The 23,108-nt window shown below is 50.2% G+C and overlaps 5 protein-coding genes across 5 annotated transcripts; 2 read left to right on the top strand and 3 right to left on the bottom strand.

Moving 5' to 3' along the window:
- Window positions 1-121: 121 nt before the first annotated feature.
- Window positions 122-4,467, bottom strand: FSUBG_5349 (Superkiller 3; the record flags this gene model as incomplete). The annotated part of the gene is made up of 2 exons (XM_036683435.1): window positions 122-4,268; window positions 4,349-4,467. The coding sequence occupies 2 exons, from the start codon at window positions 4,465-4,467 to the stop codon at window positions 122-124; spliced, it is 4,266 nt and encodes a 1,421-aa protein (XP_036539060.1).
- A 712-nt stretch (window positions 4,468-5,179) lies between these two features.
- Window positions 5,180-6,734, bottom strand: FSUBG_5348 (uncharacterized protein; the record flags this gene model as incomplete). Its single annotated transcript, XM_036683434.1, has 2 exons — window positions 5,180-6,020; window positions 6,706-6,734. 2 exons carry the CDS (start codon window positions 6,732-6,734, stop codon window positions 5,180-5,182), a joined length of 870 nt encoding a protein of 289 aa, XP_036539059.1.
- Window positions 6,735-8,626: 1,892 nt separating this feature from the next.
- Window positions 8,627-10,275, bottom strand: FSUBG_5347 (sterol uptake control 2; the record flags this gene model as incomplete). Its single annotated transcript, XM_036683433.1, has 3 exons — window positions 8,627-8,658; window positions 8,855-10,058; window positions 10,144-10,275. The coding sequence occupies 3 exons, from the start codon at window positions 10,273-10,275 to the stop codon at window positions 8,627-8,629; spliced, it is 1,368 nt and encodes a 455-aa protein (XP_036539058.1).
- Window positions 10,276-12,076: 1,801 nt separating this feature from the next.
- Window positions 12,077-14,383, top strand: FSUBG_5346 (glycosyl hydrolase; the record flags this gene model as incomplete). Its single annotated transcript, XM_036683432.1, has 1 exon — window positions 12,077-14,383. The coding sequence occupies one exon, from the start codon at window positions 12,077-12,079 to the stop codon at window positions 14,381-14,383; it is 2,307 nt and encodes a 768-aa protein (XP_036539057.1).
- A 1,413-nt stretch (window positions 14,384-15,796) lies between these two features.
- Window positions 15,797-22,970, top strand: FSUBG_5345 (STE STE11 BCK1 kinase; the record flags this gene model as incomplete). The annotated part of the gene is made up of 4 exons (XM_036683431.1): window positions 15,797-17,590; window positions 17,647-21,377; window positions 21,428-21,515; window positions 22,152-22,970. 4 exons carry the CDS (start codon window positions 15,797-15,799, stop codon window positions 22,968-22,970), a joined length of 6,432 nt encoding a protein of 2,143 aa, XP_036539056.1.
- Between the last annotated feature and the right edge of the window lie 138 nt (window positions 22,971-23,108).

The raw sequence follows: 23,108 nt of genomic DNA, 5'->3' as shown, positions 1-23,108 counted from the left end.
GACTTGATACCCCTTTTTAACAACTCTGCACACACAGCCATCCCCTATGCACATACTTCTATGACGCTATATGCTACACGTTGACGGTGTTCCAAACTATCCTCGCACAGATTTGCACTCGCTAGATGCCTTCAGTGGCAGCGGCCAGCGATGTCCAGCCGCTCTGTTCCCAAGGTGCCAAGAAAGCTGCCCGCTGAGCATCTCCAGCAGTAGATGTCCCAGCATACGCCTTTGCTAGATCCTGGGCTTCCAACAACCCCTTTGGAGGAATGCCCTTTGCTGCGACCTTGAGCGCCATCTGAGCCGCATACTCGTCGCCTGTAGATTGGGCCAGAGCAGACCAGCCATGAGGTAGGTCAGGGTAGAGCATGATATCTGTCTGTACCTGCGTTCTCATATCCTCCTCCGTGCGTCCTTCTCCTAGCGTGGCAATTGCCCGTAGTACTTCACCAATGTGCGACTGCTCTGAGGCTGTTACCCTGTGATTGGTGCGAAGACCGTTAAGTTCTTCGACAACTGCTTCCAAAGAATCCTCGTCATTGTCCAACAAAGCCACCACACCAAGAAGAAGAACCGATTGTACATGTTCAGGGTGTTTCTCGATCACTTCAAACAATGCTTCACGAGCCCTCTCTCGAGAGGACTCGGCTCCCTGAGCCCAAAGTACTTGAGCCAACAAGCATACAGCATTGGGGTTGCCATCAGACTCCTCCAGAGCAGACTCGAAATACGTGATCGCTTCATCGAACTGGTTGTTGTAGTACTGTGCCAATCCTACAGTGAGATGTGCAGATAAGCGAGCTCTCTTGCGTTGTTCGCTCGAGAGCTCGTTCTCTGCCTCCTCGCTGCTCAAGCCTAGTGCTAGCTCGCCACATTCAACTGCCTTTTCGTATGAGCCAGAAGCGAGGTATGCTCGTGCTAGGTCCGTTTTGGCCAGAGCAAACTTGGCAAGACTTTGAGGGGATTCGGTGCTTTCGTAATCGGCCTCAACGGTCGAGGAGATCTTTTCTAGCGCATCAACAGCACGGCTGCTCTCTCTGGTACGCTCTTGAAATAGTGTCGTCAAGTGGCTAAATGCCAGGTCATCGGATTTGAGGCTTTGATATTGGTTGAGAGCAAAGAGTGGTTGAATGAGCGATTCAACGTTGATTTCATTGGGAGGCGATGAAAGAATATGATCGAAGAGGGAGCTTGAGTAGTGACGCCTGGTAGGTACTGAAGATGCATCGGCAATCTCCATTGCGTGGGTGAATAGTCCTCGGGCTTCTTTGGCGTCACCATGAAGAAGAGCCACAAATCCTTGTCCTAGCCAAGCGTGTGCATAGTCAGGATCAGTCGACTGGGCCCTCGTGAAAATCTCGTTAGCCAGCTCGACATCTCCGGACAAAAGGGCGAGAGTTCCCAAATTCGTCCAGGCCGCGGGGCTTCTCTCGTTTAGGTACAGACTTCGGGCGAAAGCATGCTGTGCCACTGTAGGGTTGATTTCGCTGGTTACTACACCAAGAGCATTCCAAAACTCCGAATTCCCAGCTTCTAACTCGATAGCACGCTTGAATGACCTCACCGCTGCTTTGACGTAGCTGCTGGACTTCTTCCTGATTTCAGATGGCAGGCAAATATGCGCGCGATGTTCTGCCCATCCCAGATTGTAATAAGCCACGGCTTGCGCGTGACGATCATTCGACGAAATGTGAACGCCTTGCTTGTGGCACAAAATCGTAGCGTGGATACATCGAGTGAGATCAACCCCAGGCTGCTCATCATCTGCATACAAGCCCTTTGCGAAGATCACATCAGTGCCAACCTTATCAACACTGGCGAAAATCTCATAAGCGTCCTGTGAGCCCTTCTTGAGGAGCTCACTGATGGATTCGCAGGGAAAATCACGCATGCGGCTCTGAACAGAAGAGAAGACAGAGCATGCATCGGCTATGGCTTTCCAGAAGTTGAAAGTCTCAAGAACACTGCCTTCGGTTGTCGTTGCATACTCAATAGTCTCGGTTGCAAGCTGGACTGCTTTGCCGAACAACCCTTTCTCGACAGAGGAAAGGGCGTTGTCGACTGTTGTTTGAAGCAAGGCGATAATAACACCCTCCTCCCCTGGGTGCGTCTCAATAACAGACCTGTAGAGGGTGATAGATTCGTCATACTCGCCCAGCTCACGCTTGATGTTAGCAAGCATATACTTGGTAAACCAGGTGTCTCCAGAAATATCTGCTTCAGTCTCTTCCTCCAGCCTTTGTGCATTCAGAATAGCCTTGATGGCAGCAATGTGCCGGCCAGAACTGTGGTAGCTCTCCCCAAGGCCAACCCAGGAATGGTAATCTTCAGGGGTAATACGGAGCGCTGCTTGGAAAGACACAATGGCCTTATGGAAGTCTTGCTTATTCAGCTCAGCCACGCCAAGCGCAGCAAATGGCCAGCTAATGCCCTTCCTCTTGGATCCTGGTGGCGGCTTTACCTTACCAGAGTCAACAACTCGGCGGGCGACGAGCTCGACTCTATCCCAGTCTCCGTCGTCCGCAAAAGAGCGTGCAAGTCTTTCGGCTGCAACCACTTCCGCATGAGACAGTTCCAATGCTTTCTGGAAGCAACGTCGTGATCTGCCTTTATCCTTCGCGTAGTCGGCATAGTATGTTCCCAGGTACGTGTATGTAGGTGCGTAATTCAGATTATTGTTCAGGGCACTAAGCCAGTATGCGTACGCGGACTCTCCTTTTTGTTGTTTTCGTGCAGCCTTGCTGGTATCGATGTTCCAGAGGCAAACTCCCAGGCGATGCTGCGTCTCACCCAGCAACTCCTTTGATGCAGTGCCTTGTTTTTCCAGCGGCTCGAGACATTCGTGCAGTTCATCCTTCGCGGTTTGCCAATCTCCCTTGAGTGCTTTGACCCAGGCAGCCTCAGACTTTACCCTGATGTTTGTTTGATCACGTTCCAGCGCCCGAGTAAGATACTCGATAGCTTCATCGTACTCCTCTTCTTCCTCGTAAATCAGACCGACACCGATCAAGGCGGAAGTGGAAGTGTTATCCCGCTCAAGGACTTTGTCGAACAGCTCCTTCGCCTCTTTGTGATGTCTGGGAGACTGGTAGTAAACTAGTGCTGTTCCGAGCGACAGATAAAAAGAGTCTTCAGCATTTGCGAATGAAAGGCCTGTCTTCTTACGCTCCTGTTCTAATAGAGCCAAACCCTTGCGAATAAACTCAACAGTACTTTCATACTCCCCAATGTGAAGAAGGTATTGACCAGTGAGTCGGTACGCGAGAACAGAATCAGCAGTAGCAATGCCTTCGGTTATCATGATGAGTCGATCCTCGTCGGTCAAAGGAACCACAAGGGTAGGAACTCCACCGTCGTCGTCGTCGGAACTTTCGTCTGACTCATTCAGGGCTGCCTTTGCTTTTTCTTGTGGCTTCTCCGGTGGGAATGGTGAGATTGGGCTTGTTAGGTAACTCGTGATAACTTTGTAAAGGTCACTATCAGGGAAGAATGAACAGTACGCTCGGAGGACATCCACGTCCCATTCTCTGATCTCCTTCTGGTCCTGCCATTCTATAGAAATATCCCAAGCAAGCTTGTATGGATATTGTATTGCAACCATGCCGTTGGCCAAGTCGAGCACTTTCTGACGTTCAGCGTCCTTTTCAGCGCCCGTTGAAGCGACAAGGAGGCGATCGTAACAGAGCTGGAGAAGCTTTTCTTCATACTGCCGTCTCAAATCATCGTCATTCGTCCAGTTGATGAGTTGTCGATAAATGTGCTCAAGTTTACTCTGGCTGTAAACTTCCCGCTTGGCATCAAGGGTGACCTCGGTGAGTTTAGCGCCTAGTTTGGTTCGTCGCTCTCCGATGAGAGTATTTATCCGGTGTTTCTCGGCCTTCTCTAAGATGTGCGCTACTGTCTCATATGTCCTTGCTGGGTGTGGGAAGCGACCCTCGAGGATAGGGTATAAAGGGCTTTCGGGGAGTTGGATCGAAAGTGCTTCAGCATATTGGGTCTCATCACCTTGAACTCTTGCAAAGTCAACAAATTTGTCGACAACGTCTTGACACTTGTACATGTCATCAGCATCTCGATAAATCTGCGCCAGATTGACGACCGCCTGGTGATAGTCTGCCAGCTTCTTGTTGCTTTGCTTCTCAAAGAGCTTGATCAAGCCCTGCCATGCTTGTGCCTCCTGGGGACGAAGCCACGTAGCAGATCGATAAGTCTCCTGAGCTAGGTCAAGCCTGTCCTTTTTATCCAAGGCAAAGGCTAGGAAAATGTGACTGGAAAGGTTGTCAGCTTGAACCGATCCGATCATGGCGGGGTACTGCAGCTCTCTGTTGCACATATTTGGTATTCTCACGCTTGGTAGTTCTTGGGATCATTTTCCAGAAGCTCCTTTGCCTTGCTCGCCGCGTCGTCAAACTTTTGCTGTCGAATAGCATCGTTGATGGCCTTGAGGGCTGCCTTTGTCCCTGACATGATGGCTAGATTTCTGTTGTGCTGGAGGGTACCCCCACCAAGCTCGTGGAGGCTCCCGTCCCTTTGCTCTGTTGATGCTTCAAGCTAGAATTTGTGGCAGTCTTTCAGATATCTCAGCCAGCGAAACAGTTCAATCGAGTGAAGTCAACAAGTCCCAAAGACAACGCTCCAAAGTACATTGAATGAATGATCATACACTCATTAGCCCGACTATTGCAGGTGGAATTGACCTGTGGATGAATTATGTCATTCCAAGGTTGCTGATAGCCGAAGATGTCCCGCCTATGTTTGGGTCCCACCTCGCCAACTAAGGTAGCACTCACTACCTAGGTACCTATCTGTAGAGTACCTTACCTTATATATATGAGTATGCTGCCTTATATCTTGTCAAACTTCCATCCATCTTAGTAGTTCCTATTAATAGTGAGAGTTTGATGTAAATCATAACGTTACGTTGTCTTTCCATATGTTCCCACCGTTGGCAGCAAGGGTCAGACACTATCAAAGAACTCTGAACCACAAACTATAGCAATTATTTCATCTTCACAGAAATGTTCCAACAGTATCTCAACTAGTTATGTAGTCCGTTGATTTTCACAACTAGTTACACATCGGGTTTTAGTAGAAATGTTAGGTGGAAGTTGGAACAGTTGTCTTTGTTATCAACTGTCAAGTTGATGATAGATATAGGGTAGCATGGCTCAGGCCAAGTTCACAAATAAGGATACTCCCCCATCAAATTCCCGCCCATAATGCGATATAGCTCTGCGAGAGAAGTGACAGGGTAGTCATCTCCGCCTCTATATGGTCTACCATCATCGTCAAGTTCCCCTGGGTAGGGCTCTGGAGGATAGTCCCATTTTGGATCAATCATCCTCACAAGGACATTAGCAAGACGAGGCTCATCCCATTCGATGTCGAGGGAGAAGGAACAATTGGCCAATCTACTGATTGTCTGTTCGTCAAGGAGAATGCATGCTGAGAATCTGCTTGTACCAATTCCTCTGAACATGAGGTCATCTTCAAGTACCCCGAGACTTCTGAGATGAGCACGGAATTCCTCCCTCACTCGATCTTCTGATGCGTTCTCTAGAGCCTCTTTGTCTTCAACGACTTCAAGCTTGAATCTTTTGGTTGCCTCCTCACTATAGAGAGAAGGTGACATCAGCCTTAAGCTTCTGATTGTGGCTTGGACCAGGTTCTCCAGGGCTTGGTTGAGTTTTTGGCACGCCAGATTGGAATAAGATGTGACAAAGACGAAATAACCCCATGTTGGGTCCGTGGATGCCTGTCCGAGTGGTCCTCGAGTCTTATTTTGATGTGCCTCTACGGCGGAGAGAAGTTTGCGCACATCGTCAGACCGCTTTTTGTAGCCGAACCAGTCTTCATCGTCACGGACCCACCTATTAAAGGGCCTCTCTCTTTCAAAGATTTGACTATCAAATTCGGGTTCATTACTGTAGTCGGAGGGGCGGATATCCAAGTCGACATCACTGAGATATCGGGCTGTTTTCTGAATGGCTGGATCAGCACCAGGACCGAATGAGCGAATGCTAAAAGAGCGTTTGTAAGGGGTAGGTCGAATTTCGAGAGAAGGGTCTCGTGGTGGAAAATCCGTTATATGAAATGAAGAGTCCATAAAAGTGCAGAATGGAGGTTGTGTAAGATGGGTGTGAGGGCAGTGGGAGGAAAGGCGATAATTATTGTGGATTAACAAGAAAGTGCAAGTTAATGTCAACTAGGTAAGGTATAAATGCCGATCTCAACAATGTTATTTATAATCCTTCCATTATTTCATTACTGAAATAGGGCCGTGAATCGCCAAATCAGGTCGTGACAGGGCGTTTGCATTATCATCAACAGATAGTAATATGGCTCGTTAGGCAGAAGCCCAGGCAGTAAGTGCTTTATAGTAAACCAATAAAATGGCAGGGTAATATATACAACCAACAACTTACATAGATCCTTGGACAAAAACACGGGTGCATAAATATAAACTTCGCTTACAAATTTTAGGTGGTTAATTTAAGATAGGTACTCATTCGACAGGCATGTCATGTTAAGCCACTCAGCCAGCCACTGTAGTATAAGTAACGCGAAAGAGTGAGTATATCAGCTCGCAACATCTTCATATTCATGCTAGGCTTTATAATACTGCGGCAACTGTAATTTCGTACTGAGTTGCGCCGTCACAGAATGTCAAAATTTATCGTCATTAGACACTATTTTGCAACTTACTTGTCACCCTCTTCGTGCTGTTCGCTCATGGGGTACAGCAGTAAGTCCAGGTGTTGTGTCAAAATTTTGTAATATAGTCTAAGTACTTAAGTTGAGCTTTTGGTGAACGATACAAAAGCCGGTTGCTTGATATAGAAGTCTGACGTCTATTTAGTGAGTGCTGAACCAAAGCAAAGTTTGTTGAACTCTCTCATCTGGATCACGAGGCCCTACACGTCCGTACATAAACTCTCTTCGACGTTGTTCGAACGGGTATTTCTGTAATTTGACTACACACACTCTCTCTATCACATCCTAGCCGATCCGCCGACATGGACTCATTGCACGAGGTTATCTTCCCGTCTTATGACCGTAATTCCGAACCTGAACCCGAGCCTTTCGAAGAAACTCTTGATTCTTCTTGCACACCAGGAAAAAGACATTGTGCGAAATGCCAGAAACTCGGTAGGCGTTGCTTCCGGTGCCGTTTGAAGCTTGCATTAGGGGAAGAGTCTGAGGAATCTGCCAAGTCAGCACTTGGGCTTGCTGTTACTTCTCAGGCTGTTAAAAGGAATGACGAATACGAGAATACTATCCCGGAGCCTATCCCAATACCTGCTGAATCCAAAAATGAAACAGTGCGACCACAAAGAGTTACACAGAATGGAGACACTCCGAGCGCCATCTCACGATCTAGTTCAAATTATCGACTAGGAGATTACCAACAAACTCCCCCCAAGAACAGAACCGAGAGCTTTAATACTTCTTCCCACGAGGCTTGTTTTTACGATGGTGTGATAACGAAGAGTACCCAGCACTACGAATGTAACATCTCAGCTCGCAGTGCCAGCGTCCAGCACAGGGCGAACGAGGCCTCCCTCAAGCCAACTTGTTACTTGCATAACCATCGTTCTTCTCAGTGCAAGGACCTCGGTTCTGAACCTCCGTACTGTCATCGATCAGATTCAGAGATCGAGGTAGTCAAAATAAACAGGAGCTGGCATCTCGTTTCGACAAAGTGCCACGTTAATGAATGCGACAACGGCGGCATTGCGCACTATCATGAACACCGGCATTGGGCAGAGCCTTTCAGGGAACTTCCCCATTGCAACAGTTGCAGGCCCCTAGAGGAGAAGAAAGCCAATATTCCTGAGCATATCAAGTTTGACGATGCCAAGATAACCTTTATAGAACGGATACCCTGGCGAGGGTATACTCATACGGTCTGTGTTGCGCTGGCGGAAACACTACCCTCCACGCCTGGTTTGGTGATTCGCAGCACCAATCAATATAAGATATCATGTACGGTGTATCGCGATCGACTATATGGACCGGGAAGGCTTGTTGGACCGGTCTGGAAACCTAGTGAGCCTATAATACCACCGGTATCATTATGCTCTAGCATATATGATTTTGGCAGATCAGCCGTATACTGGGCGCAAGAAAGGATCACTGGCGTGAGGCATTCGGACGAGATTGACTAGCAGGGATCTCTATACATAGTATCACATAGAAGTTCTTGGGTTTTGAAGAAGTGAACTGAGACACTGGCAAACCCGTAAGGAGAATAGCTTGCATGTGAATACCACCAACATGCAACCACCAAGATCGACAACCGAGTCGCCACAGGGCCCGCACACACCTCATCTTGTATACGAAAATGGAAGTGGAACTTCCATGGGGTTTTCGCATTCCAAGCTGGTTTTCGGAAAAGAAGTCATATCGTTGGTTGGGGGCGGGTATCTCGGAAAAGAGGCACCTAGCATAAATGGCTCGTATATCATGGCGGACATAACCGATTTGGAGTAAATTGGGGGCCGGCCGTGTCATCGAGTGTGTATATATACCTAAAATTTCCCTGATTCGGGCGGTCTCTCTCTTCAACCTCCCTAGATCACGAGAAGGCAGAACCAATATTCTTTGATCCCATAGTTATCGGATTTTATGTGACACTTTCGCCGCGAACCTCAATATCTATGCGAAAGTAGCATCACGACACAAATTTCGAAACAGAATTATTAGGCCAATTCACGAAATCGTCTAGTGCGACAGCAGAGCGGTCAAGATCCAGTTTGTTCATCATGTTCCATTCTAACTCGTCATCACTCAGGCTGCCGACTTATTTCTACCGGCCAGCCCAACCAACCTATCAAGTCCGGACTTAACAAACCTCTTATCGTTTCAAGCAGATGCGTTGCCCACCCTTCCATAAACCATGACCTTTTCATTGTCCTGAACAAAGGGACATAATACGCCATCAAAAGAAGAGCCTGAGGTGCCTTTCGCTGAAGACACCCAACAAACAGATCTTGCATGCGGTACAGCCAGCCAAACACAAATTTGTTCATCATTGGGACTTGGACAAGTCCCTCGGCGTTGCCAAAGTTGGCCTCGTAAACATCGCACAAGCTTTTGTGAACCCTCAGGTACAGGGCAGTATCTGGGTTCTCATGAGACGCTATCCATAGCCGAAGCTTCTCAAGTGGCCCAACCCAATCAATGTACGAGAACCCCATAACCATGAAATCAGGTTTTGTATCTTCCATCTCTGAATTTGTGCCACCGCCACCGAGAGGAGCCATGAGGCCCGTAAAGAGTGTTGCTGGTTCGATGCTCTGTCGGATCAACCGGACTCCATGAATCACGGGAAGCCATCTTTGCGAGATTCCCTCGTCAATAACACACACAAGAAGGTCGTCGGGACCTGTTGGGCCAGCCGCAAAGGTGCAGTAGCAGACGAGCACCGCTGCGACATAGAGAGCGCCACAATTCGCTTCGTTAAGGTTCGTTAAAGTCCTGTTCATTTCGTAAATTCCGAGCTCCGCATGATGCGCCGCAAGCGCGAGGCTTTGGGAATGCCGTTCAGTCCCCTTTGGTTCTTGGAATACTAGATGATACCCTGCCAGAGCATACATCATATGAAGGACGAAGTGGTAGGAAAGGCCGATCTGGGGGACATTTCGCGCCCAGAAGGCTGCGATATCATCGACAGGGTCGACAGCATCGTGCAAGGTCCTTGAGGTATTGGCCATGAAGTGGAAGAGTAACTCGGCGTCAGCAATATTTAAGGAACATATCTGCGAGTTTGATATGGTTGAAGAGGAAACTGGCGTAGCTGACGTCGAAGACGGTGATGTTGTCGTCCTGTCTGATGCTGGCGGGGGAGGTGGTGGTGGTCGCGTGAGTGCAGCCCAGTCCTTGCGTGGCCTTCCAGGACCACGTCGCGGTGTCGTGGCAGGCTCTGCTAAAACTGATAGTATCTCTGGGGGAGAAGTGTGCGGCGCTGAGTCGTCACTAGAAGGTGGTTGTGGTGCAAAATCGCAGGGTATGCCAAACCGCACGCAGTTGGCACAAGCTGGCTTCACCTCGTCACACTGGGGGTTTTTGTCAGCTCTGATCTGGGACATTCGGAGACTTTTTTTCTTTTTTTTCTTCATTTTATTTTCTGGGAGGACTCACCTTTACTTTTCTCCTTTTGCAGTTGAAGCATCCGTTTCTGGATTTACGGTGCGGTCTTCTGGCAAGCTTGGAGACCCGCGCAGAGGAGATGCTCTCTGGACCAGTTGGCTGAGGCGTCGTTGACTTGCGCATGCTATCTTAGTGCCTTATGTAGCGATGCAGTGTCTGTGAATATTAGGTAGGTATATAGAGAACGGCCAGATCATCAGAAAGCCCCAGCGACTATAGAAGTACGCAACGAACCACGAGCAGGAAACACCAACTCTAAGTGCTTTTGCTTTCGGGCGTCGTCATGGGCTTCAAGACCTCTTCCCGAGGTGACCGGTCGATGTCTCCGTGTCTGCGGACGGAAGCGCCGGACGGCCTCAGCTCTTGGACCGGGAGGGTCCAAAACACAAAAACGATGAAATTCGAGTCCGGTATTCAGAATCCGACAAGTCCCAACTCTTACCGGATTGCCGAATGTGATGTTCGTAGGGGTATTTGGAGTTGATGATCTATTAGTCCAGCCACAACCGGAATAGCAGCAGTGCCGGCAAATGTGTGTGGGTCGGTGACAGATGATTTTAGAGTTGATATTCTCGACCCGAGAATAGGATAAAATCTGGTGTGAAGCAAGGGTTCTCAGCTTTATGAGAAGAGCTTCTAGAACAAGAGAGGCAGACCGTTGATCCACGCAAAATAGAACAAGAGAATGGGGGATTGGCAGGGCGAGGGGAGCAAAGTAAAGTAAGTCTAAGGCAGCTCCAGCGGAGTTAACTAACGGCGACGGGTTTTCGCATTTGTAATTGCGTAAAATGTCCGATTTGCGAGGTCGTAAAGCTATACCTCATTCGGCCAAAGGAATCGGGTTGTCGTTAGTATCTGACCAAGTTCTCACTCTTGAGAGCAAAACGTAAGAGGAGAGGATGAAGCTGACGAGATCATTTGGGGCAGTATAGGGAGTCTCACACACTCGCACACGCGGTCTGAACTATTTACGAGGTTCTGAGCTTCTATTCTTGTTGCACAACTATGTATATCACCTACCTACTAGGTAGAATTCGTGTTAGACCTTCCGAGGGGCGAGGGGGGGCTTCGACGGACTCTCGGACAAGTTGCTTCGCTTACACGAGCGACAAGAGATCTGGCTGACTAAATTTGCCTGGGTGCGGCATTCGTTTTAGCGCCTAAATAAAGCCACCATCGGACCCAAGGATGACGAATACGATTGATTAATTGATATGCTCGGAACGTTTGGTCCTTATTCACGTTTTATATCCGCATTTTCTCGAACTGACAGGGCATTCTCGCTTTCCTCTCTTCTCCCCAAGCTTTCGAGGGTGTTGCTTTTAAGTTTAATTGCAGTGGTCATGCATTTTTTTACTCACCTGCCCGCCACAATGCCTCATGTTTCAGTATACGATCAATATTCCTTCTCGTGACGTCTACGGAGACTTATTTTAACACGATCACTGATTCTTATCTAAAGTGGCTTGCTGATATTAGAGCGAATACGGATTCAAATCGGCTGATGCTCGGGCTGTTCATAAACTCCGGATAGTGGGGGACATGCCCGGAGGTGATGATGTTCTACCTAAGTAGGTACCTACCTATGTATGACCCTCATGACCTCGGAATCAAGAAGAGTGAGACACTGAAAAATTGAATGCCCTTAGATACCATTCTAGCTTGTCTATACTCCCAAATATCGAAGAAATAGTGATATATTCCAGCTTCTCCATGAAAGACATTCCCTTCCGCGTATATCCCGCTGACTAACAAGCGTCCGTCCTCCTATCCCTGTTTGTCCCCAGGTACCTTAGCCTTGAACGTCATCGTCAACTTAGTGGTTGCCCCAGCTAACCAGACTTGGCCTATTTCCCAGTTCCCTCTTCAGCTCCGCATTCTTGCTCTCTCAACACCAGCATAGCGGTCAAGAGAAGGGCAAGTCATGTCGTCTTTTCGCCTGTTGATTGAAGATGGCCAGTTCCGTGATGGATACGGTCGACAAGTAGTCCTCCGTGGTATCAATGTCGCTGCCGATGCCAAACTCCCAAGCGAACCCGATCAACCATCTCACATTCCCACTGACTTCTTCGACGGCGATAATGTAACATTCCACCAGCGTCCTTTCCCCAAAGACGATGCGCGATCTCATTTTGCGCGCCTCAGACGATACGGCTTCAACACTATCCGCTACATCTTTACCTGGGAGGCACTTGAGGCTGCAGGACCTGGGAAATACGACGAAGACTTCATCCAACATACGATTGATATTCTGAGAATAGCAAAGGAGTATGGATTCTATATATTCATGGACCCTCACCAGGACGTTTGGTCTCGTTTCACTGGTGGTTCGGGAGCCCCGTTATGGACTATATATGCATGCGGCCTCAACCCCCAGAGCTTCGCCGCGACTGAAGCAGCAATTGTTCAGAATACATACTCCAACCCTGATGAGTTCCCAAAAATGATCTGGTCGACGAACTACTATCGCCTTGCAGCTGGTACCATATTCACTATGTTTTTTGCTGGCAAAGACTTTGCCCCGAAGTGTATAATTGACGGTGTGAACATTCAGGATTACCTGCAGGACCATTTCATGAGAGCATGCGGTCAACTTGCTCAGCGAATCCACGAGGCAGGCGATCTGGAAGAGGCCGTTGTCATTGGCTGGGAGAGCATGAATGAACCAAACAAGGGCATGACTGGCTATAAGGATCTTACTGTGATCCCTAAAGAACACCCCTTGAAGAAGGGGACCTGCCCAACAATGTGGCAGACGTTATTGACTGGAATGGGACGAGCGTGCGAAGTCGATACTTGGGAGATGGGTGGTCTCGGCCCTTACAAGACCGGCACAACATTGGTTGACCCTCATGGTGAGGTCGCATGGCTACCAGCGGACTATGATGATTCAAGATATGGTTGGAAGCGCGATCCTGGCTGGAAACTCGGCGAGTGTATCTGGGCACAGCATGGGGTTTGGGACATGGAGACCGATACCCTCCTTCGCAAGGACTATTTTGCTAAAAATCCGAATACTGGTAAGGCCATTGATTATCCGCAATTCACCAATACCTATTTCATGGACTTCTGGCGAAAATATGTCAAAACTTGCCGTGCTATCCATAAGGACTGCATTATGCTTATGCAGTTTCCTACACTCGAATTACCACCCGAGATCAAAGGAACAGAAGACGAAGATCCTCGAATGGCGTTCACACCGCATTACTACGACGGTATTACACTCATGACAAAGCACTGGAACAGCACGTGGAATGTTGATGTGGTCGGAGTCCTGAGAGGCAAGTACTGGCATCCAGCGCTGGCGATCAGGATTGGAGAGACGGCTATCCGAAACTGTCTCCGTGACCAGCTCGCAACACTGAGACAAGAGGGTCTTGACCGTATAGGAAAGCACCCCTGCGTACTGTCAGAATTTGGTATTCCCTATGACATGGACGACAAGAAAGCCTACAAGACAGGCGACTATTCGAGCCAGTCGGCGGCAATGGACGCCAACTACTTTGCTGTTGAAGGCTCTCAGATTGAAGGGCATTGCCTATGGACATACTGTGCGAGAAACGATCACTTAAGGGGAGATTTTTGGAATGGAGAGGATCTGTCTATCCTTTCGCTGGATGACAAACCACTCCCGGAATCCCCTGTTCCCGAATATTCGCAGTCGTCGCTGGATCTGGCGAGGACTGCGACTGCGGCGAACACGAAGAAGGATGTGGCTGATGATCGAAATGTTACACCCGACAACCTCAAACGGACACTCACCAATCCGTCGATCAGCTCCGCGCCCTCAGCCAAGGATCCTCAGCTAACCAATGCCCCTGGCTTCCGCGCAGCCGAAGCTTTCGTGCGCCCTACGCCGACAGTGGTATACGGTGACATTGTATCCACCGGATTTGATTTGCGACAGTGCACATATCTTCTCAAGGTCAAGGCACCGAAAGCAGTACCAGATGAGTCGCCTACGATTGTGTATTTGCCTGAGTACCATTTCCCAAAAGAGCAGTGCGAGGTGGCTGTGTCCTCAGGCAAGTGGGAGCTTAGCACAGACGACGAAGAGGGCACAACACTTCAGAAACTCAAGTGGTGGCACGCAGAGGGAGAGCAGAGCCTCAAGATCTCGGGTCTCGTGCGGAAGCACAACGTTCCCGTAGGATCCGAGGAGGATGCTGGCTATCTTGAGCAATGTCAGCAAGGCTATGGAGTCAATTTTGGAAGCTGCAGTGTTATGTGAGCTGATCCTTGTTTGAGACAAGGCGCGTATAAGTCGCATCAAATTCATTGTATGGTAGATTGAGATACGTCTGGCGAGCATGTTCCGGCACACGGCGTTTAAGGTTTGATATTGCACGATATATCTGATTGTATACCTTGAAATACCACTTGAACCCGTTTCTACCGGTGAATCGTGAACTTTGTCTGACCGGGAAGGTAATATCTATACGAAGAGTACACGAAGTTGAGATTTGGGCTCGGAAGATTTCCCAGTCAAGCCATTCTCCTAGGGCCGCTAGTTGTACCGCGATTCAGAAGGGTCGCTATTTTACCGTTCTCAGTAGAGCACAATTCATGATGCAGAATCTCGTGTTCAGTGTGACGCCACAGGAGAGGAGGACCTTCAATTACAAATTTTCCATAGGCGAGGGGATGTCCGCTTACGGGGAGTCCCAATGCTCTGGTAAGGGGGATAGGGGGAATTGACTTCAAGGTGTCCCTAGTCAGGAACATTCTCGTATTCACGATACCAGGTTATCTGTGTTGCCATGGGTTATGATCCAGGGGTCCTCTAGTGGACCTAGACAATGGAAAGACGATGATTAAACATAGAGGGCTTAGTAAAGTCGGGCAGATGATGTTGAGTGAGTGTATGTAGATGTGTAAGTGAACAAGACATAACGGTCCCATGACAACCTTTCCGAAAATGACAATTCCAATGGAACAAGTTGAAAATAGCACAAGCAGGAATTGTCAATTGGTGGCCCCCCATTACCCGAGACTGGCGACATTTGAATGATGCCGATTTGCTGGAGATCCCCCTCCTTTAGTGAAGCTAGCGCATGTCTTTTCACACTCTGCACACCATCTCAGCTGTCGCTAAGCGCCAGACGCCCTCGAGCTGAAAGCCCAACGTGAGGAGATGGCGCAGTCATTCAGGTTAGAAAGGCCTGTTTAGGTTCCCTCTGCTGAGGGGAAACGTGAGGAGAAAACAGAGTTTCCCGTCTAACGGCTCGGAATAAACCTGATAGTCAGGCCGTAACTAGCCAAGTCGAGTTACCTATTCGAATACTGCATTAGTTTAGTGGTTTTACTATTCTTTGTTCGATCAATTGATATTTCACGTGTTGGTCTAGTCTCGCATGCCTACTACCTACCTACTACTAAGTTACCTTAGTCGTCAACTCCAGAACTTACTCCTCCTCACTCACTATCTCAACCCGTCAGCTTCTCCCATCCGCCAACAATCGATCAATCAATCAATCGTCTCCTCCTCCTCACTCCCGTCCCAGTCCTCCACTCCATCCCGTAATCCCTGACATCTCAGCATCCTTCTCTATACCATCCTAGCTTGGTTTGGCCTAGGCTAGCCCCCAGGATCCTTGTCGAGACGACCCACCCTCGACATGCTACTCCACCGCAGATACAAACCATGAAGGGTAGCGATAGCTTGCGACGGGTTAACCGTCCCGCTGCCAATTTCGACCTACCACCAGCAGCTCAGGCACAGCTACAGCTACAGGCCCAAGCTCAGGCTCAGGCTCATGCCCAGGCGCAACAGCAGGCTCTTCGGTCTCAATCTCAGCCTCAAGAGCCTATCTTGGGATCTATAACCTCGAAGAGCCCAGAATTCACCACTTCTTCGCTCTATTCTCAGCCTCAGTCTCTCTCGACCGCCAGGTTCCGTTCCTCCTCCAGGCCCAGTCTTCAGGACCTGGTCCCTGCCGCCGGGACTCCAAAGCCAAACGTCCACGACCAACCTCCAGCCTATGCCCTGTCGTGCTCATCCTCCTTGACGGGGCCGTCCTCTTTTTCCTATCCTCCAGCGCATCCAAGTGCTGGCGCCGCAACGATACATACCCATACAACCCATACACATCCGCATACGCACACACATACTGCCCCCGCGGCTGTCAATCGACCCCGGCCCCTGGGCCCATCCTCCTCCGACATAGCGACTACAGAGCAGGCTCACTTCCTCCACCCTGTCTCATCTGCCTCGAGCTTACGTCCAAGGTCTTCCACCACTAGCGCCACTGCTGCTGCTGTCTCTCCGTCTCCATCGCATACACCGAATTCTCTTCTTCGACAACACACATCGCCGCCGTCTACCATCGACAACAACTCTGCCCACTTTGTTCCTCAAGGCGGGTTGCCCCCCGCGCCGTCCACCATGTATCCGGCAGGTCAGAGACATGTCTCGGGCGCCGATCCCACACGACCATTCCAGGTCCCTCCGCCGCCGCCGCCGCCGCCCATGGGAGCTCCGAATGCCGGCCAAATGGGGAATATGATGAATTTGCCTCCGCCGCCGCCGCTTCCTCGATATCCCACCGCACCAGGCCCCTCCGGCGTCGCGATACCCCCACCACCCGGTCCGCCTCCGGCGAGTGCTCTCGGCCAGCAGCCTCCGTGGCACGGCGCCTTTGGGCGCATGTACGACGGACGGCCAGGATACCTCCCCCCGCCGCCGCCCGGTCAGCACCAGCCGTACAACCCAAAGTTACACGCCCAGATCGCTGCTGGGCAAACAATCTCTATCCCTCCACCTCCTCCGCCGAATGAGGCCATGAGTGCGACCTATATACCGCAGGGCGACACATACGGAGAGGGAGTTGGTATCCCCGCCTTTGGACTGGAAGACCCAACCCTGACTGTCAACTCGCAGACATCGTGGCCAGTGACAACGCCGCAGAGCGGAACTGACACAAATGCCACAACGCCCATGGACGAGGCCACGAGGGAACGCCTCTATTCTGCCACTAACGCCCAGCCGCGCGGCACATCCAATTCTTCAAACGCCACTCCTCCCAGCTCGATCCCACCGGAAATCGCTGCTCAGTGGCCCCTCGATACGGTTCTGATTTGGTTAGCCCAGAACCAGTTCTCCAAAGACTGGCAGGAGACCTTTAGGGCACTCAACCTGCACGGAGCGCAATTCCTCGAGCTTGGAAGTGGCCACGGTGGGCGTGGTAATTTTGGTATGATGCATCAGCAGGTGTATCCAAGGCTTGCCCAGGAGTGCACCAACAGCCGAACTGGCTGGGACCAGCCCCGTGAGCGAGAGGAGGGCAAGCGAATGCGAAGACTAATTCGAAGTATTGTCACCGGTCGACCAGCTGATGTGTCTAAAGTTTCAACGGCCCATGGCCGTAAAGAATCCCTCAATGGCGGACATGGGAACAACCTACCAAGCGCTGGAACTGACCCCATGGATTCGCCAAATGTTTGTCGACCCGCTCGGTGCTGTGAGTGTTGGCCCTTACTAACTTTACTTTGTAGACACCCCTCAATGCCCCTGGCCCTGGCTTTGGCGGCCGCAGGTTCTCCCAGACCAGATCTACTACATTGCCCAACAGTGTCAGTGGGTCCAACATCAGCTCTGAGTCTAACCACCGTAATATTCTCAAACATGTCGATACGGATGGTGCGCGCCGTCATAGTCCTAATGTTAGTGAGTCTAGTGAGGCCACGTTCCGTGGTCCTGCTGCGCGCTCAGCGAGTCCGACAGGCAGCCCAGGCATACCCCCAGCGCTTTTTGCATCGACGACGACACCTACTCTCTCACAATCTCCTAACACAATGAAAGCCGGGCACCGTTCAAGAAGCAGCATGGATTCTGTTGCTTCTGTCGCAGCCATATATGGATCTGGAGTACCGACAGACGCCGCTAACTTACTTAGCCGGAACATGAACCTGGGAGAAGCTGTTCATGGGCGTAATCATGATATCCGATCTCGGCACTCGCCTTCAGAAGGAGGGGAGAGGTCAGCAGGCGCAGAGACACCGGCTTCGGCCAAAGATTCCAAGAGCTTCCTGAGCTTGAGCTTCTTGTCCAGGAAAAAGAGACAAACCAAAGATGATGGTGCATACCCATCACCCGAAGAGTTGGAGGCTTCCCCAACTTCACCACAAGGATCTATTCGCCCGGTGGGCTTGGGCGTTCGAGGAACCAATGGCAGTGATACCAATCTCGACCTTGCTGGCTCAACGCTAGGCAGTTATGATGACAGGAACGGCCATGCTCTACGACCAAGGAGAATCAGCCCCGTAAGGACCTACGTACTGGCCACCATGGATTACTGGAACTATCGAATGTGCGACATCACAGAAGCAGAGACAGCAGCGGAAGTCCGTCAAGTTATCTGCATGCATCTTGGGCTTGGCGACTTTGAAAATTCTCACATTTATCTTACAGAAGTTGGCAAGTTTGAACATGTGGATCCCCTAGACGACTCGAGCCTTATTACCGTCAAACGAGCCAAGGGTGACCCTCTTGGGACACTTAAATTCTTCGTGACACCCCCAGGAATTGCCCCCATTTCCAGTCTTCCTGTTAAAGCTGAGGTCCCTGTATCCTTGTCTCCTGGTTATCTCCCACCGGGAACCACTGCCGAGGATGCCCAACGAAATAGCAGACAGCGATCCAGTTCATCGCCCCCCACCTCGCGATCTAATACATTGACAGATGAGAAGACAGAGGATAAGGTAGCCCGCGAGGCAACTTCGTATAGAGCTGAAATGGAGAGAAAGCAGCGTGAGTATCTGGCCAAGAGGAAACAAGCAGCGATGAAGGGTAGTCCATCAGAAACACTTGGACCGGGCATCGTCGGCCGGAACGTCGATTTCGACCAACCTCGCGACTCGCCGTATGAGGACAAGAGGCCAGAGCAACTCTTCCCCCAAAGACGACCTCCAGCTCCACCAAGCGATCCTTCTGCGACATTGATCAAGGCGAATTCGCTCAGCAGAAAGACTGGAGCCAGCATGCGCGCATCAAGCAGCAGTCTCGAGGGATACCCAACACCACGGCATCCAACCGAGAGTGAGATGACAGAGAAGTCCAGGAGATCCAAGGGAACATCACAGCCAGCTGCAGGTCCTGCTGGTATTGGGGCAGCCCTTGCAGGTATGGGCAGAAACTTGAGCGCTATTGGACAATCTGCCAAGAATACTCGTGGCTCTTCTCCCTCCCGATCCTCAACACAATCAATTCCTGGAGGTAAGGACACTTTCTCTAACGTCGACCCTCCTCAACCAGGCTTGGATCGAGATAGTCCTAGTACAATAGCAACACCAGGTACCGTAACCTGGAGCAAGAAGAACTTGCCCTTCATTGTGCCGGACTACTCGCCCAGCCAATCGCCTACGTTAAGCCCTAATCTTGAAGCTGCATCAGAAGCTAAAATCTTTGAAACAGTCCCGAGGGCAACATCCCCTACTGATATGAGCCCCAACTCGAGACGTACAAGGGGTACATTCGTTCCAGACCATCCGTCGCCTCCAAAACGGCGCGCAACCCATGGGCCAGATCCAGACTTTGAGGACTCGGACGTCCAATTTTCGAAGCCCGCTCCCGCACCACCAGCTGACGATGATAGCGGGGATGATTCGGATGACGGGCTCTTTGCCATTCCCCTTGCCAACCGAAACAAGGGCAAGGGTGCTACTGCGAACGGTGATGCAAACGGTCACAACAAGCGTCCTAGTCTAACAGTTAATACGGCGCGCTCCAGGAAGGGTCTCTCTGTCGCCTTTACATCGCCCAAGTCATATGGTAGTAGTGTGACTCCTGACAGTAACGAAGATTCTCGACAAAAGCCGACTACTCCCCATTCCGAAACGTGGGAATCGGAAGAGAAGGACAAAGACAGTAAACTCGGCCGGCGAAAATCGTTCATCGAGAAGGATGTCTGGGCTAATCGTCCGCCAACGGATGCCCTTATCAATAACCTTGACGACTTCTTCCCCAACTTAGATCTTGATCAGCCTGTTCTCGATGAACCTGGCGAAGGTGGACTGCCACCATCTCCAATTGCTGAAGGCACAGAGACCACATCTGATCAAGGGCCATCCCAGTCGGCAGTGTCGAGCCATAATCAGCAAGCACCGCCTGTAGCGATTCCGCCGTCCCGGCAGCCATCTCTATACAACGAAAACGACACTCTTGGCTCCGACGAGTCAACCCTCAAAGCCCTCGATCAACAGCGGCCCACTTCTGTGGCTGCAAGGAGTATTCGACGCTCAGGCGGTCTCGGTCGAATGAAGTCCATCCGAGAAGTCGCCCGCGGCGCTCACGAGGCCAACAAGCGGACCAATTCAACTAATCAAGGACCGTCGTCAAGCAACATTATGCGTCGAAAGAGTACAAAGATGTTCAACGCCAACATTGTACAAATTCGACCGGATAGGCGTGGCAGCGTCATAATGCCGCAGATTCCTCAAGATACAGTGCCAAAGCGACAGACGACATTTAGGTGGTTCAAGGGTCAGCTCATCGGCAAAGGTACTTACGGCCGAGTGTACCTCGGTATGAATGCCACTACAGGAGAGTTCCTGGCTGTCAAAGAGGTCGAGGTGAACCCCAAGGCGGCTGGTGGTGACAAGAGCAAGATGAAGGAGCTTGTTGCGGCACTAGACCAGGAAATCGACACAATGCAGCACCTGGACCATATCAACATTGTGCAGTACTTGGGTTGCGAGCGAAAGGAAACTAGTATTAGCATCTTTCTCGAGTACATTTCTGGTGGCAGCATTGGATCATGTCTGCGCAAGCATGGCAAGTTTGAGGAGTCTGTCGTGTCTTCACTGACAAGACAAACACTCTCCGGCCTCGCTTATCTACATCGCGAGGGCATTCTGCATCGCGATCTCAAGGCCGACAACATTCTTCTTGATTTGGACGGAACTTGCAAGATCAGCGATTTCGGCATCTCCAAGAAGACAGACAACATTTATGGCAATGATAAGACAAACAACATGCAAGGTTCGGTGTTCTGGATGGCCCCAGAGGTCATCCGATCCCAAGGCGAAGGTTACAGCGCCAAGGTCGACATTTGGAGTCTGGGTTGTGTAGTCCTGGAGATGTTTGCTGGCAAGCGCCCCTGGGCCAAGGAAGAGGCTGTTGGTGCCATCTACAAGATAGCTAATGGCGAGCGACCACCGATCCCCGAGGACATCCAGGATACTCTTGGACCGCTGGCCGTTGCCTTTATGATGGATTGCTTCCAAGTGTAAGGCTCTTGATATGGTAGTGTGATTCACAAGGCTAACAACAAGACAGAAACCCCTTCGACCGTCCCACGGCGGATGTGCTCCTTTCGCAGCACCCGTTCTGTGAACTGGATCCAAACTACAACTTTTACGACACAGTGCTGTATCACAAAATCAAGTCGTTCAAATAAACTAGCTATAGATACACGATCTTGAACGAGGTGGTTTATTATCCTTTCCTTCACTTCCCTTCTCTTTTTACATGTATTAGTGGCATGGGAGTTACACGCTTTGGAAGTTCGAGAGCGACGGCGTCATTATGGGAACACGGCTTGATAGCTGATTGGCATTGTTTATGTATGGGGAGGGGGACGCAAATGGTAATGAAATGAACGGCTGGATGGCTGGCTGATGATATCCGATACTGTGAAATATGTATGTATCAAGTGACTCAAAAGAAAAGTCCAAGCTACTGACCTACTGGGGCACTGCCTTGAAGTCAATGGGTTTCTGCTTCTCATAGTATGAGTTTAATATGTGTTTATTAGACCTTGGCTAGGCATCTGCCCCATCATATGCTTGTCAGTCATCGCTACTCCAAAGTCAACGCATGATAAGCCTTGAAAAACAGAAGTTTATCTCTCAACGAACATTACCAGCATCGCACACTGTTATAAGAGCCACATTTCCGTTCAGTACTATTGCAGCTTCATTCATCTTAATACCCCCGAGTTCCATCCAGTAGCACATGCGGCTTCTCTCAACGCCTATCGATATTTTGATATATTCTACAGCACTGTTTGTTCATGGGCGACCCTACCAAGGAAATCGCTGCTCTGGCACTACGCATCTATGGCGAAGATCGAGGTCACAAAGAAACTGGCGAGTCTTCATTGCCGACTCCTAGCCGTTCGCCGCCGGCGTGGCTAGCCCCTCCATCGTCGGATGATCAGCTTCATGTCACGGCCAGCCCCAGTCCAACTCCGTCACAACCAAAGCTGCCGGAGTATCTAGAACCTGCTATTCCACAGCCGCAATGTCATCTCCCTATCCGTTTTGACCTAGACCATCCGTCTTTGACTCCAGGGCCGAACTATACCCATTCTCAACTCTCCCTTTCACATCATAGAAGGAACTCCCACCCTAGCCGCCCTGTATTACACCTCAGAGGCTTGTTCCGCAACAATGAGCTTCTCCCACCATCTGGCCCAGATCCGAATCAACATCGGCGGCTGTCGTATTTTGAGGACGGCACTTGGCAAGAAGGCGCAGCGGCATTGAGCCTACTCCTTGTCCACCTTCCTAACATACGCAACTACGAGGGAGAGATGCTGAAAATGAGGCATCTCCTCGAGGAAAAGATGTTTGAGCTCTGCCGTCTTATGGAACAAAAGGAAAATAAAGGTGTTGGGCTTGAGATCTATGCTCTCATAGAGCATAGAAAAGGGGCCCATCCTAAAGAGCTCGTCGAGAAGATGATGATGTCTTACTTGGAGTTCGGTTTCAGGATGGCTGGGAAAGGAGACCAGCAGAGGACCATCCTCGAGCAGGAATGGGCAAAGATGGAAATTGTTTTGAGTTGGGTATTGGTCCTCATTCGGCATTGGAATTAAGATGTTTTGAAAGTGCCCCTTACCGATGCAGTAGAGCAAAATCCTCATCATCACCGGCGACATCAGGGGGCAAATTGGAGGCCGTGGCGGAAGTTTGGTGCACACAGCAATTGAGTGCGCCCTCACGCATTCTTTCTG

This window comes from Fusarium subglutinans, assembly GCF_013396075.1.
Source record: "Fusarium subglutinans strain NRRL 66333 chromosome Unknown NRRL66333_c0000052, whole genome shotgun sequence".
In the NCBI taxonomy this organism is placed as follows: Eukaryota; Fungi; Ascomycota; class Sordariomycetes; order Hypocreales; family Nectriaceae; genus Fusarium; species Fusarium subglutinans.
This window is presented reverse-complemented; position numbering and strand designations above follow the sequence as displayed.